We start from the raw sequence: 16,499 nt of genomic DNA on the forward strand, positions 1-16,499 counted from the left end.
GGGCGGGATTTGCAGTTGTGGGAATCTGAAACTGCTCACTGCGCAGGGCCCCCCCCCACCCCGGCTTCACCCGGAGAGCAAGGGGGGACAGGCAGAGGGTGTGGACCGGCTCCGACTCCAGACAGCCACCGGCCTCCCCACCCCTCGCTAGAAAGGCTCGGGAAGCCAGCCGCCGCACTAGACACACAGCACAGCACCAGCGTCAGGCTGCCGAGGCCGGGACCGGTCAGGCGGGCGTGCGCACGCGCACCGGCGCGCGCCGGCCGTCGGTCACGTGGCCCGCGGCCAGGGCTCGCGAAGCCGGAAGTGTCCCGAGGCGCAAGGAGGCCGCGGGAGCCCGCTGGCGGTGGCGCGACGGAGACCGGGCGCGGTAAGTGGGGCGGCGCGGGCGGAGGGCCCGAGCCGCGCGGGGCACGGGTAGCGAGGTGGGCACGGGCTCGCGCCGAGCGCTTCCGCCCCCTGTGGGCAGCGGGGATGCTGAGTCAGAGCGGGGGCGGGGCGGGCGACCCGACCAGCCCTGCACGACCCGAGGCCGAGCCCTCCCCGGACCTCGACTAGGTGGACGCCCCCCTGCCCCGGGTGTCTGGGGCATCCGAAACCCGGTGGAATGGTCGCGCGGGCCCGGTCCCTTCCATCTCTACTCCTCGCCCCCCGGCCGGCCCTCTGACCGGGGCCCTCCCGGGTCAGCGTATAGCGACGTTGGGCAGGAAGAAAGAGGCCGTGCCCGTTACCGGGTCTGGGCCCTGGCCGCGCTGCAGAGACGGATTCCTCTTTTCCTTGGAGTTGGACCGCTTCTACCCCTCTTTATGAGCGTTGACACGATCGTCACTGTTTGAATGGATTGATTTTTCAGATGATTCAAAAGAGACGTTTCGTTTGGGTTTTAGTGATGATGACGGCGGGGATTGACTAACCGGAAGCTGGAAGCAGACGTTTATTAATATATACACCTATAATGTAAATTCCCAAACATTCACTTTGGGAAATGCCTTACGGGATTGTTTTCCAGTCCGTTTCCCAGGTGTTTTTCAGTAGGTGGCCTCAAAACAAGGTCTACCCGTTAACTGTCCAGTACATAACCAAAAACCGAGTGTGGTTGGTTTTTTTGTTTTTTGTTTTTTCCACTCTAGAACCCTGAATTATTTAACATAGTGGTTGAGTTTGAAAATCCTTGAACTTTGTCCGCATGCCTGTCACCAAACCTGTTCTCGTCTATGGACGAATAATAACTTTCGTTTTTGGACGGTGTAAGGAAGTAGGCTTAAGGCAGAGTCACTAGTAACATACTTGTTGAGTGCTTGCCTGTAGTGTATCAAGATTTATAAAGCATACACCTTGTGGATGTGCTGAGTCATGTTTTAGCATGCTGTTATTGTGGGTTTATTGGAAAGTAGTCACCAAACTCATTTCCCCCTGATGATTGTGAAACTAATCTGCTATCTTCATGTAGAGAAGCAGATATCTGAGCTGATCAATGTGTTTATATTTATTCACTAGGTACGTATAGGTACCTAACGACACTGTTTTCCATTACAGTTATCTCAGCACAGTTACAGCAATTAGGGAAGGGTTTTCATTATTGACAAGTATTTGTAAATATTGAAAAGATAGTTGAGGAGTTTATTGTTATTACCTCAGCTGACAAAGGTGTATCCCTTACTTGTAAAAAATGAATCTTATTTTTATTGCTTATTTGCAATGAAGTGCTGTATATAACATTCCTTATCTAAATTAGATGGGTGGTAAAATTATATATCTTAGTATATCAAAGATTGTTGAAAATTGGTCATTCTTTATGTTCCTAATCTTTCTTGGAATATTGGCAGTCATTAGTTCATCACCGAATTCTAATGGAGTTCAGAGGGGTATTAAGATCCCTTTTGATCTGATATTACAGCACATTTAAGGTGGCATGGTGAGACTAGGGTTTATGCTACTTAGCATACCTGATTTTTATTCCAATGGGGAGCTCAAATATTTTAATATCCTTATAGTTATATAGCTTTCCAGTATTAAAGGACAAGGCTAGGGGTGATGCTTTTTTCTTAAGTCAACTTTTTAGAGCAGTTTTAGGTTTATGGCAAAATTAATCAGAAGGTACAGAGATTTTACTTAATATATAATAGCCTGCACTTGCATGCATAGATAGCTTCCACTTGCTCATTTTTTAAGACTTGGTAATATACACTTAGTATGTGTCTTTTTATACTTGGAGATTGGAGAAACTATCCTTAAATTAATTTCAGGAGAGTTAGTAACTTTTCAGGTGTAAAAAACCTTGCACCTTTCCATTATGATTGTCAGGTGCTATGCAGATGAAATTTTAAGCTGTGGAAATGTTATGCCATGGCAACAGTTGTTTTCATTGTGTAATGGTGCCCTTAAGGAAACAAAGTAATTCTTTTACTGTCTGTTATATTGTACATTGTTGCTTTATTTTAAAACACTTTATAATTCATCATTGATCAATCTTTCAAAACATTTGAAGGAGAGAAGTGGCCAGTATCACTCTGACAGAGGTAAAATTAGAAGGGAAATAGATGTTTCTGTAGCCCTGTGATAAATGAATTAAAGTGAATATATGTCATCAGTTAATGTTTTTTTCAGAGCCCACCCAGCATTTTAGCCTTTAATGTTGTTGGAAACTTAGATTGTTACATTAGACTGTGCACTTCAAGTTAGCAATAACTAAGGGGTGATCTTACTTGAGACTAAAAGGATCTAACATTTGTTCCTCAAATGTATTATTCCCTTAAAACAAACATGCAAATTTTTTTTTCTCTTAGTTTAATAAGAAGATCTCCTGACCAAGCCGAGATGCAGAGCACCTCTAATCATCTGTGGCTTTTGTCTGATATTTTAGGCCAAGGAGCTACTGCAAATGTCTTTCGTGGAAGGCATAAGGTTGGTTCAAAGAAAACCATGAAGACTTTTTAGCACTGTGTATGTACTCTTCTGAGAAGCACTCTTGTACTAAGATGTGAGACTTGATGTTTTTGGTCATACTGTCTAAAGAGAGTACCTGTTCTTGTGGTTATTTCAGGTATAGCTTGTGTCAGAGTCAGTGATGTCTGCCCAGTGGTGGCAGAGGTTATGTGTTGAGAGTGGGGAAAATAAAGAGACTAGGAAGATTCATGTTCTACCTTCTGATTCTTTTCCCAAGCTAGGCCTGCGGTGGTAGTGAGTGATCTCCCTAACAAGTTGGGTATGTCGGTGTACCAGACTGGACTACAGATGAGGGAGAAATACTGGGAGGCAGATGTAGGGTTTGAGGGGAATCCACAGATGATGCTGATATGCTGTCGTATAGCTTCATGCCCCGGTAAACAGCACCCTACAAGGTAGCTTAGAATCAAATGAGATTATCAGCAAGGAGTCCACGTTTAAAAGGTATGAGGTAGCCAGAACTTGTTAGTGGGAGTGAAAATAGAATAAGAGGGCTAATCTTGGAGGCATTTCAAGAACCAAAAAGATTTTCTGTCAGATTCTATATTGGAGGATGAAATTAAAGATAATTAATATAATTTAAAGTGAAGAAATGTAAGGGGCACCTGGGTGGCTCAGTCAGTTAAGCATCGGACTTGGGCTCGGGTCATGGTCTCACGGTTTATGGGTTCGAGCCCTTCGTCAGCCTCTGCCCTGACAGCTCAGAGCCTGGCGCCTGCTTCAGATTCTGTATCTCCCTCTCTCTGCCCCTCCCCTGCTCGCACACATGCTCTCTATCTCAAAAATAAATAAATGCTAATTTTTAAAAATCAGAAAATAAAGAAGTTGAAGAAATTTAAGATCATTAGAGCTGTTCTGGGAGGGAAGCTGGAGTAGAAAATTCCTTTATAATGCAAATAATCCACTAATTTTTCAACACTTTGAATTTGTTTTGAGCTTGATTTTCAGAGCCTTTTAAATTCTTATTTTGAGAAACCAAGCTTTAAGTATTTTAGTAAGGAGGAATTTCTTCATATTTTCCTGTAGCCTTGGTGATTACCAATTAGTTCTGTCAGTAACAGTGAGATAAGCATTCAGAGGGGAGGGACTGTTTCCTCTGGGGAGAGATTATGACTGTAAACAGTCTCTGTGGTTCATAGAGAATGAATCAGAAGTGTCCTACAGAGAGCTTTTAGCCTTTTTCTCTCTTCCAGAATTACCCACTGGTACTGAGTCCTTGATCACATTTGTTGTCTTTGTGTCCATTGTGATCAACTTTGGGTATTCCTATTCTACAAATTGTTTTTGCTTTGTGCCCTGTGCCAAGAAGAAGAGGTGGGTGGCGACACAAGGGTTAGTGTTGAGACTACATCTGATTGTCTGTCTTCCTGTGACCCATGTTAACAGATTTTAATAGTCACTTGGTATGTGACAGGCACTGTGATGAACCTGGTGAACATAACTGCAAATGATGCACAGTTCCTTCCCACAGAGAGTTTTGGGTTTAGTAGCAAGGTTGCCATTAGAAGGGTTGTCAGTTGGAAACTGATGGAATGATAGGTAGTCAATAGTGATAGAGATTGGGTGAGGCATATTTAAAGTGCCTGGTGCTCGTAAATATTTCATTGATTCTGGTCCTCTTTCCCTACTTAGATACTCAGTGTCCTCCTTTTAAGTTCCTATATATAGTAGGCATTCTGTAAATGTTCAATGAATGAATGAGGACAGATCAGACTACCCTAAAACAACCCAAATTCTTCCTCAAAGATACAAAAATGTACTTTATCCAATATAGTCAGAAAGCCTAAAATAAGGATTTGAAAGGCATAGGAATTTACTTAAAAGATTGTGAAGACTCAGTTTAGTATTTGGTCCATAATACTCTTCCCAGGGATATATTTTAAGAAACCGTGTTTGTTCTCAGTGACATTAATTTCAAAGAATTAGGGCTATACCCGAAAATCCTACTTGCTTTTAATAACTGCTTAAGGATTTTTTAACCATGATATTGGGTAAGCCCTTTCATGTTATTGCCTACAATGACAAGGTTTCCAAATTTACTATTTGTCCTTCAGAGTATGTTACCTACTTTGTCTTTTTCATGGAGTTGCTTTTAGTTACTAATGTGTGTGACGGGTGTGTGTGTGTGTGTGTGTGTGTGTGTGTGTGTGTGTGATACCCATGGGGGAGTTAAAGGGAAGAGAGCTGTAGGAAGGATGTGGTGATCTGCATATGTGTGTACAAGTGACCCGTGAACACCATAGGTTTGAATCGTGTGGGTCTACTGACACGTGGATTTTTTTTCAATAAGTACAGTATAGTACTGGAAATATGTTTTCTGTTCCTTATGACTTCTTAGTAACATTTTCTTTAATCTAGCTTACTTTATTGTCAGAATGTAACATACAACGTATGTTATAGAAACATAACATACAAAATATATGTTTTTGTTAAGGCTTCCAGCCAGCAGTAGGCTGACAGTAGTTAAGTTTTTGGAGAGTCAAAGTTGTGTGTGGAATTTCGACCACAGGGAGGGTTGATGCCTCTAACCCTCATGTCTTTCTGAGGTCAACTTTATATATACACGTAGATCTCTAAATATTATTCATATTTCCTTTGACTTAGGGACAGTGAATGATAGATGACTGTGCAGTTGAATAAATGGAAAACTATAGATTCCCAACTGTTGTGCCAATAATCTCACAGTTATGATATAGACTACAGAAGTTTGGAAAATGCTAGCCTTGAACTCTGGGCACTTTGCAACATTATATTATTTTCCCTGATTGCTCCTCTGATAGGATTCTCCTAATTTTAGACTACATTGAAGACAAGGAATCCTCAAGCAAAATCTTGGTGGTACATGTTGGGTCGTATAGATTTGGCAGTGTTCTTACTCTGGTTGAACAAATGGAAAAACTGTAATTTGATTGTGGTTCAGTTGTTATTCTCTTTTCATATTGTCTGAAAATGGTCAGTGGACATTTTCTTTGGGAAAAAATACATGTGTCTTTGGTGTGAGGGGAGGACAAGGGTTAGGGAGTTGTGATCACGGCACATAGATGGTGGTCTCCAAATAGTGATCTTGAAGAGAGATTGTGAAGCAGTTAAATGGTTTTAAGAAGAAAAGATCATGAGATTCTGAGGTGAGAAACAGATCATGAGGTTCTGAGGTGAGAAAAAGATCATGAGGTTCTGAGTGAGAAAAAGGTCATGAAGTTCTAGGGTGCCTGTGTGGCTCAGTCAGTTAGGCATCCAACTCTTAGTTTTGGTTCAGGCCATGATCTCCTGGTAGGTGAGATTGGGCTCCGTGCTGGCAGTGCAGAGCCTGCTTGGGATTCTCTCTGTCTCTCTCTCTGCCCTTCTCCTGCTCATGCTCTCTTTCTCTCTCAAAATAAATAAACCTTAAAAAAAAAAAAAAAGATCATGAGGTTCTGAGGTGATCATGGCTGTCAGCAGTGGGAAAGCTATAGAGAGAGCACAGAGATCCTGACAGATGGGAAGCCGTGAAATATCTTTAGGCAGGTGGTGCTCGAACCCCAAAGTCAAAGAGAAAATGGTCTTTCCACTTGCTTCAGGGAAGTTCAAACTTGCATTATGGGAAAAGTAAGATTTAACTCAGAGAATCTGGATTGACCACCAAGGAGATTGCTTAGATTAGAGTGATTGGAAGGAGATGGGAGGGTCTGAAAGAGAGCTTAAAGTCAGGTTAATATGAAGAACATAAGGTAATGTGTATCTGAAATGAAGCTTATGTTTGTACCTCGAAAAGTCACTCCCAGCCAGAACCGTGCATTGTCATTTTCTGTGTAATCTACTTCAATGTGCTGTGAGAGTGGGTGCTGCAGGTACATCCACAGAGAAAAGGAAATACCTTTGATCCTCTAAGAGAAGGCTTTGTGAAGAAACAATCTGCCCTTGTCATCTAGGTGAAGTCGCAGAAAGTTCTCCAAGGCAGCAGTGGTGCAATCCAGTGACGATACTCTACTTGAACCCGACCGACTCCAACTCCTACTTCCACTCGCACATCCACACACACAGTGTTGCATAGAGGGGGTGTTTCTTAACAATTAATTTCATTACTTTGAGATCCTAATGAAATTTCCTATGTGGAATGTGGTTTTCAATCTCTCTTTTTCTGTTTTGTTTAGTTTTTAAATTATGAGGCCCAGGAGAAACCCTTGTGAGTTCCCCTTTTTTTTTTCTTTTTGATTTTTTTTTTAATGTTTATTTATTTTTGCCAGAGAGAAAGAGATACACACACACAGTGTGAGTGGAGGAGGGGCAGAGAGAGAGAGAGACACAGAATCTGAAACAGGCTCCAGGCTCTAGGCTCTGAGCTGTCAGCACAGAGCCCGATGCGGGGCTCGAACTCACAAGCCATGAGATGAGCCAAAGTTGGATGCTCAACTGACTGAGCCACCCAGGCGCTCCCCCGCCCCCACTTTCTTATCTAAAATATACTTTCACATTTGGTATTATTAAAGCTCTTTTTTTCTTACATGTGAAGGACTATCTTTGCCTCATGTATCATAACAGAAGCTTTTTTCTCCCAACATTCATTCATTTATTCATTCATTTTTAAGTGGGCTCTAGGCCCAATATGGGACTTGAACTCATGACCCCAAGATCAAGAGTTGCCTGCTATACCAACTAGGCCAGTCAGGCACCTCTGGAAATGTTTTAATATGAAAGAAAATAGCCTTTTCTTCATTCCAAAGCATACCATTTGAAAGAAATTTGGAGCAGTTGATTGACTGATTTTAGCTTTAAAAACAAGTGAAGTGGGTGCCTGGGTGGCTCAGTCATTAAGCACCTGGCTTTGGCTCAGGTCACCATCTCACAGTTCCTGAGTTTGAGTCCCACATCAGGTGAGCTCAGGCTCCGCTTTGGTGAGCCTTGCTTCTCAATCTCTCTCTTTTTCTCCCCCTCTCTCTTTTCCTCCCTCTCTCTCTGTCTCTCTCTGTCCCTCACTCACTTGCTGTCTCTCAAAAAAATAAAATAAATAAAAATAAAAACAAGTGAAGAGCCCTAATAGAATTACCTATGCTTAAAAATATTTAACTGTTCTATGGGGCACCTGGGTGGCTCCACTGGTGAGCATCTGACTCTTGATTTCGGCTCAGGGCATGATCTCACAGTTCGTGAGATCGAGCCCTGCCTTGGGCTCTGTGCTGGCAGCTTGAGATTCTCTCTGTCCCTCTCTCTCTTCCCCTTCCCCTCCCCTTCTCTCAAAAATAAATAAACTTAAAATATATATATATATTTAGGTGTTCTATAAGAAAGATAAATTGCTATCTAGTTCTGATGGCTTCTTTATTTATTTATATTTTATTTATATTTTAATATTTATATTTTCTATTTTAAATAAAACATTTATATTTTATATTTTAAATATTTATATTTTATATTTTAAATAAAACTTTTTTCTCTTTTTTTTTTTTTTTTTTTTTTTTAGAAAACTGGTGACTTATTTGCTATCAAAGTATTTAATAACATAAGCTTCCTTCGTCCAGTGGATGTTCAAATGAGAGAATTTGAAGTGTTAAAAAAACTCAATCACAAAAATATTGTCAAATTATTTGCTATTGAAGAGGAGGTAAGTAGTAACACTTTAGTTAATCTTCTCATGTTTGTTGTAGTTATTGCAATTTAGAAATGACCCAATGTAAAAAATTGTTTTATAAACAATGAGTTTTTTTGTTAATGGTGAAAATCACAGTTCATATAACCAAATACTGTGTCCTCAAAGATTCTTGAGGAGATATAACGATGGAAGTATCATGGAATCAGAAAAGGTAGCATAAGAAATAAGAGTATAGAATATGGTTACCAGCATTTTACTAAAAACTAAGTGAAGTTAAATTGACATAATTCTATTTTTTTATATAATGTTAATGTATTTTTGAGAGAGAGAGTGTGCAATGTTGGGAGAGACAGAGAGAAGGGGAGACACAGAATCCGAAGCAGGCTCCAGCGTCCAAGCTGTCAGCACAGAATCCGATGCGGGGCTCGAACCCACGAACCCTGAGTTCATGACCTCAGCTGAAGTTGGACACTTAACCAACTGAGCCACCCACGTGCCCCATTAAATCAACATAATTCTGAAAGTAACGAGTCAATATAAAGAAGGCTTTGTAAAAGGATAAAAATCCTGGGAATCCAGAAATTTATATAACATAGAGCGTATATACTATATATATTAATACAGTATGTTAAGGATAGGACTGACTTTAGGGAGAAACAATGAAAATAAGAATGTCGTTAGGAAAATTAGAAGTAATGGAAATAGAAATCTAGTTTAATCCCCTTAGACATGGGTAATCAATAAAATCACACCTTTTGAATAATAGTTTGGCAGTTTATATTCCTTACAATAGTGATTTCATTTTTAGTGAGTACTTCCTTTTAGGAACTAATCAGAAATGTAAATTACAGTTTTATGCACAAAAATGTTCATACTGCCCTGTTTATAATAAAGAATGGTTAAATAAGTTAGAATATATGATAGATAGTTACTCAGTTTGCTACACTCCATGCTAAGAGCGTAGCCCTTCAGACTGCCTCCTCTGTTCAAGACTTTTTGACCCCAGCTGCTGCAGAAGAGTTTGGCATACTGCACAGTTGGAGAGAACAGTCCCCACAAGACTGTGCTCATTCAGACGCTGGCTGTGAACTCAGGGGTCCCTGAGGCTATTTGGTCATCACTTGACCGGGTCAAGCCTGGAGCTCCCCGTGACTGTCCCCGGGTTTGGTAATTTGCTAGAAGGTTGAAGGACTCACAGAACTCGGGGAAAGCTCTATCCTTACAGTTCGTTTTATTGTAGCGAAAAGGATACGACTTAGAACTAGTCACAGGAAGAAATTCGTAGGCGGATTCCAAACATGAGTCTTCCTTGTCCTCGTGGATACATTACCCTCCTGGCCTTGATGTATGACAGTATGCACAGAGCATCGCTAGCCTTGGAAACTCACTAGAGCTTTTGATGTCTACACTTTTTATTGGGACTCCATCACATACTGCCTACCTGGCTGCCCTTTCGTCTTTAGCCCTTTCCAGAGTTTCAGGCCAACCCCTTCAGCCTCCATTTCCTCTGGAAGTTGAAGTGGATGTGTGCATCCTAAAACCCCCATTATAAATTACATTATTAGACTGTTATGTGGCCAGAGCTCCCAAAGAAAGACACTTCTAGCACACAAGATACTCCAGAGGTCTAGTGATCACCTCCCAGTTGCCAACGGCAGACAAAGGCCTGACCTCTCTTGGGGTAGAATTTATTCTTCATTACACAGTAGTTAAGCAGTAATGAAAAGAGATATTTACCAAAATTTGAATCACCTGGGAACATGTTTGTGTATGATATTACGTGAGAAAAATAGGATTAAAACATATATGCAGTATGATCCTGAATGTACGGTAGGTATCATGTACAAATAGTGTTATGTGTCTATAGTGTGGTTAGATATATAGGAAAAAGGCTAAAAGGAAGTGCACCAAAATATTAGCGTAATTATCTCTGGTGATGGAATTATGGATATTTCCCAGATTTTCAACAATCAACATATATTATTTCATTGTCTAAAAACAACAGTCTTGGGGTGCTTAGTCGGTTAAGTGTCAGCTCTTGATTTTGGCTCAGATCATGATCTCACAGTTTGTGAGATTAAGCTGTCAGTGCAGAGCTTGCTTGGAATTCTCTCCCTCCCTCTCTTTCTGCCCTTTCCCCACTTGTGCACTCTCAAAATAAACATTAAAATAAATAAATAAAGTTAAGAATAATTAAAAAAAATTTTTTTTTCAACGTTTATTCATTTTTGGGACAGAGAGAGACAGAGCATGAACGGGGGAGGGGCAGAGAGAGAGGGAGACACAGAATCGGAAACAGGCTCCAGGCTCTGAGCCATCAGCCCAGAGCCTGACGCGGGGCTCGAACTCACGGACCGCGAGATCGTGACCTTGCTGAAGTCGGACGCTTAACCGACTGCGCCACCCAGGCGCCCCAAGAATAATTTTAAAATAATGCGTTTTAAAAAATTAAAAAAGAAAAAGGATACAAAATTAGAGATAAATACTGGATTTTAAGACTTATCACATTTTCAAGTTCCTGAAGCTGTTATGAAATTGTTTATGAATTGTTATGAATTGTTTTTCCCTGTGAAGCTGTTATGAAATTGATGGTATATCTTACAATCGGTGGTACATGAAAATCAACATTTAAAACAAATGAGCAGACTAGAACTTTGCTACAAGAGGGACCACTCAGCCATTCTACCATCTTTTTGTTTTTTTTTTTTTTTTTAATTTTTTTTTTTTTTTCAACGTTTATTTATTTTTGGAACAGAGAGAGACAGAGCATGAACGGGGGAGGGGCAGAGAGAGAGGGAGACACAGAATCGGAAACAGGCTCCAGGCTCTGAGCCATCAGCCCAGAGCCCGACGCGGGGCTCGAACTCACGGACGGCGAGATCATGACCTGGCTGAAGTCGGACGCTTAACCGACTGCGCCACCCAGGCGCCCCCATCTTTTTGTTTTTAAGGCTAGAACTCTATTCCTTGAAGTAAAAGTACTTGTCCTGAGAAGAGTTTCAGGTGTTAAGAGATTTGTTAGAAGATTAGTGTCCTGAATGTACTGTTATGTATTAGAAATTAAAGACAGTTTTCAAAGAACCATTATAACGGTGTAGCAGTGATTTTTCTAGTTCAGATTTAGCCAGCTTTCATTGTCTTCAAAAACAAATCCAGTAGGAATTTACAAGATGTTGATTGTTACAGGTGTATGGTCAGTAAATATTTAACAAATCCCAGGTAAAGCAGTTCACAGTGCCTTCATCATTTGTAATAAATTCCACATTTAAGTGAAATTAGATGACTATTGGCATATAATAAAAACTTATTTTTATATTGAGTCCCAATCAGTGATTTTTTTTTTTTCAGACAACAACAAGACATAAAGTACTTATTATGGAATTTTGTCCATGCGGAAGTTTATACACTGTTTTAGAAGAGCCATCTAATGCCTATGGACTACCAGAGTCTGAATTTTTAATTGTTTTGCGAGACGTGGGTACGTTTGTTTACATGATTTTATAGATCTGTGTAAATACAATTTAATCATACAAGAATTTTTACAAAGTAATCTCCTATTCAAAACCAAAGACCTTTATGCAGTGCTCTCTTAGATCTGACCCTAAGAGCACAAGTACAAAAAGAAAAAAATAGATAAATTGGAACTTCATCAACATTAAAAACTTTGTGTTTCAAAGGACAACATCAAGTAAGTGAAAAAACAACCCATAGAATGAGAGGTAATATTTGCAAATCATGTATCTGATAAGGAACTTTTTTTTTTCCAACAGAATACTTAATATTATTTGTTTTAATTTACATCCAAATTAGCATATAGTGCAACAATGATTTCAGGAGTAGATTCCTTAATGCCCCTTACTCATTTAGCCCATCCCCCCTCCCACACCTTCTCCAGTAACCCTCTGTTTGTTCTCCATATTTATTAGTCTCTTATGCTTTGTCCCCCTCCCTGTTTTTATATTATTTTTGTTTCCCTTCCCTTATGTTCATCTGTTTTGTCTCTTAAAGTCCTCATATGAGTGAAGTCATAGGATATTTGTCTTTCTCTGACTAATTTCACTCAGCATAATACCCTCTAGTTCCATCCATGTAGTTGCGAACGGCAAGATTTCATTCTTTTTGATCGCCGAATAATACTCTATTGTATGTATACATATATATATATACCACATCTTCTTTATCCATTCATCCATTGATGGACATTTTGGCTCTTTCCATGCTTTGGCTGTTGTTGATAGTGCTGCTATAAACATGGGGGTGCACATGTCCCTTCAAAACAGCACACCTGTATCCTTTGGATAAATATCTAGTAGTGCAATTGCTGGGTCCTAAGGTAGTTCTATTTTTAGTTTTTTGAGGAACCTCCATACTGTTTTCCAGAGAGGCTGCACCAGCTTGCATTCCCACCAACAGTGCTCTTGATCCTCTCTCTCCACATCCTTGCCGACATCTGTTGTGCCTGAGTTGTTAACGTTAGCCATTCTGACAGGTGTGAGGTGGTATCTCATTGTGGTTTTGATTTGTATTTCCCTGATGATGGGTGATGTTGAGCATTTTTTCATGTGTCGGTTGGCCATCTGGATGTCTTCTTTGGAGAAGTGTCTATTCATGTCTTTTGCCTATTTCTTCACTGGATAATTTGTTTTTTGGGTGTTGAGTTTGATAAGTTCTTTATAGATTTTGGATACTAACCCTTTATCTGGTACGTCATTTGCAAATATCTTCTCCCATTCTGTCGGTTGCCTTTTAGTTTTGCTGATTGTTTCCTTCGCTGTCCAGGAGCTTTTTGTTTTGATGAGGTCCCAATAAGGAACTTTTTTTCTGACAACTTAATAAAAAGACAAATAACCCAATTTAAAAATGAGCAATGGAGAAAAATAAGTAAGTAGGGAAATGCAAGTCAAAACCACAAAGTGATGCCACTTCATACCCAATAGCATAGCCAAAATCAAAAAGACAAAACAAAAGTGTTGGCAAGGATGTGAAGAAGTTGGAGCACTTTATATAGCTGGTGGGATGTAAAAAGGTGCAGCCATTTTGGAAAACAGTCTAGCAGTTCCTTCAAAGATTAAATATATGACTTAGCAATTCCATTGCTAGATATTTACTTAAAAGAATTAAAAACATATCCACACAAAAACTTGGACACGAGTGTTCATAATAGTCACAAAATGGAAAGAGCCCAAGTATCCATCAACTGATGAATAAACAAAATGTGGTATATCTATACAATGGCATATTATCTGTTCATAAAAAAGACATAGGGGTGCCTGGCTGGCTCAGGTGATAGACCATGCGACTCTTGATCTTGGGGTTATGAGTTCAAGCCCCACGTTGGGCCTAGAGCTTACGTTAAAAAAACAGAGAGATATAGTAATGATACATGCTGTAACATGGATACATTTTGCTAAGTGAAGGAAGGCAGACAACAAAAGGTCACAATATTTATATGATTTCATTTATATGAAATGTCCAGAATAGGCAAATCCATAGAGACAGCAGATTAGTCATTGCCAGAGGTTTGAAGGGACGACAGAGTTGAGGAGTAACTGCTAATGGTGTTTCTTTTTGACATAATGAAAATGTTCTGAAACTAGTGATGGTTGTTTGACTTTGACTCTTCTGAAAACTACTCAGTTGTATACTTTAAAAGGCTGAATTTTATATGCGAATTTTACCTCAAGAAAGCTATTTTAAAAATATAAATAAATATAAATATATATACATAGCAACTGAAGAGAATAATATCTTCTTGGAGAGAAATGAATCAGTATTTGAGGAATGAGTAAAGCCCAGTGATAAAGAAGGCATAAGGTTAGTGGGAGTTCTTGAACTTGGCATTGGAAGCAGTGTAGAGGTTCTTTCCGTGAGGATAAAATGAGAGAAAATCTATGCTGCAGCCTGTTTAACCTAGTAGAAGTTATAATCGATGACTTCCCAAGTGTACTGGTAGCCCTGAGTTTTCATAATTAAATGTGATACCTCTAAACTTATTTTCATAGGTTATATTTGGGCATTCATCTGTCAGCTGTCAGATGTTTCAAACTAGCATTTAGGGGCACTGCCTACGGCCCAAAACAGGTTAATTTCAGCATTGTAGCCACCTCTACCCTTAAAAAAAAAAAGGAAAATGGCCTTTTTAGAATAGCTTTAAGCATATGAGAAATAATATTCTTGGAAGCTAGTCTGACACTTTGCCTCTGTTACTTTTTTACTATTTTATGTATTGAGTCCAGTTTACTTTTTTATGGAATTCTTTCCCCAAGGTAAAGAAATATGAAACTATGATGAAAGATTGGTATCTTTCTCAGGAATCATTATTCTTAAGTTTAGGCAGATTGCCCACATGTATGTAATCAAAAGTAATTCAGGAAGTCATATGCTTAAGATCATTTTGTTCCTTTTCCTGATAATATTTAATTAAGAGAGATTGCACTCTTCCTTAGACCATATTGATCCTTATTCTAAAACTTTTTATTACTCAAATATGAGGTAACATAAACATAAATACTGTCTATTTCTTCTTTGGTAAAAATGACTTTGGACCAACTTAGGGAAAAACATATTGAGTGAATATGAGTGAATGATGTCAGTGAATTTGATGCACACACACATAGATGCCTACATTATGCTTTCCTTTGTTTTATTAAGTGGGTGGAATGAACCATCTACGAGAGAATGGCATAGTGCACCGTGATATCAAGCCAGGAAACATCATGCGTGTTATAGGGGAAGATGGACAGTCTGTGTACAAACTCACAGATTTTGGTGCAGCTAGAGAATTAGAAGATGATGAACAGTTTGTTTCTTTGTATGGCACAGAAGAATATTTGGTAAGTCATGCATCAGTAGTTTATTTAAAGATGAATAGGTTATAAATACAGGTAACTGGTTAACCAGTTTACTATAAAATGTCTTAGTAACTTTTAGGACAAAACTTAAACTTTTTATTCTAATGAATTTGGTGTGTAATGAGGGAATTAGATATTGGCTTCTAAGGATGCTGTTATTTTTCTGTTGAAAATTCTTACATGAGTTTTAGGGGCACCTGGGTGGCTCAGTTGATTAAGCATCTGACTTTGGCTCAGATCATGATCTCACGGTTCATGGGTTTGAGCCCCACGTCAATCTCTGCGCTGACAGCAGAGTCGACTTGGGATTCTTTCTCTCTCCCTCTCTCTCTGCCCCTTCCTCACTTGCGCATTCTCTCTCTCTCTCTCAAAATAAAGAAATAAACTTAAAAAAAATTCTTATAAGTTTTTAACACTCTTAGGTTCTTTAATTTACTAATGCTGTGGATCTATATTAAAAGAAAAAAGCTGTATGTACACTTAAGAAGCATCTAGCTAGTAAATGCTCCTTTTTTTGGATCAGAGCAGTTAATATATTACAAGCTTGTTATAATATCCCCTGTAGAGCAAAATTCCTTATAATTTTGAAGCAGAAGATTCTATTCAGGGAGATTGGTTATTGAAAGACAGGACCATTAATAGAAGCACACAAAAATGAAATGTTTTTGAAAAGATCTAACTTAAACTTCTAGAAAGCTAGAAAAGCCCTGTGTTGAAACTGTTCATGTTGGTGTGTTTGTGTGAAGTTAGTATAACGTTTGGAAAAGTTAAGAAAATATACTTTAAAGTAAGTACATTTACTTTTTTGAGCAACCGCCATACTATTTTCCACAGTGTACCAATTTACTATCCCACCAACAGTACCTGAGGGTTCCCTTTTCTCCACATCCTTGCCAACATTTATTATTTCCTCTTTTTTTAATGTTTATTTATTTTGGGGAGACAGAGCATGTGCCTATGCATGCAAGAGGTTGAGGGGGGAGAGACAGAATCTGAAGCAGGTTCTGCACTCACAAACTGTGAGATAATGACCTAAGCAGCTGGACATTTAACCGAGGGAGCCACCCAGGCCCTTTGTTATTTCTTCTCTTTTTATACTAGCCATTCTGACTGGTAGGAGGTGATAATCTCTTGGT

General features: G+C 39.4%; 1 protein-coding gene across 3 annotated transcripts in view; it reads left to right on the plus strand.

The window, feature by feature from the left end:
- The first annotated feature begins 241 nt into the window (after positions 1–241).
- TBK1 (TANK binding kinase 1) overlaps positions 242–16,499 on the plus strand; it is a 56,152-nt gene continuing 39,894 nt past the window's right edge. For 2 of the 3 annotated variants that reach the window (XM_045464994.1, XM_045464992.1), the window contains exons 1-5: positions 242–370; positions 2,787–2,904; positions 8,384–8,524; positions 11,861–11,990; positions 15,164–15,345. In XM_045464994.1, coding sequence (XP_045320950.1) covers positions 2,818–2,904; positions 8,384–8,524; positions 11,861–11,990; positions 15,164–15,345 — 540 coding nt within the window. In that variant the 5' untranslated portion in view covers positions 242–370; positions 2,787–2,817. Of the gene's footprint in view, positions 371–843; positions 958–2,786; positions 2,905–8,383; positions 8,525–11,860; positions 11,991–15,163; positions 15,346–16,499 lie in introns of those variants that run through there. The other variant, XM_045464993.1, reaches the window with a different exon arrangement.

Source organism: Leopardus geoffroyi, chromosome B4, assembly GCF_018350155.1.
Source record: "Leopardus geoffroyi isolate Oge1 chromosome B4, O.geoffroyi_Oge1_pat1.0, whole genome shotgun sequence".
NCBI lineage: Eukaryota > Metazoa > Chordata > Mammalia > Carnivora > Felidae > Leopardus > Leopardus geoffroyi.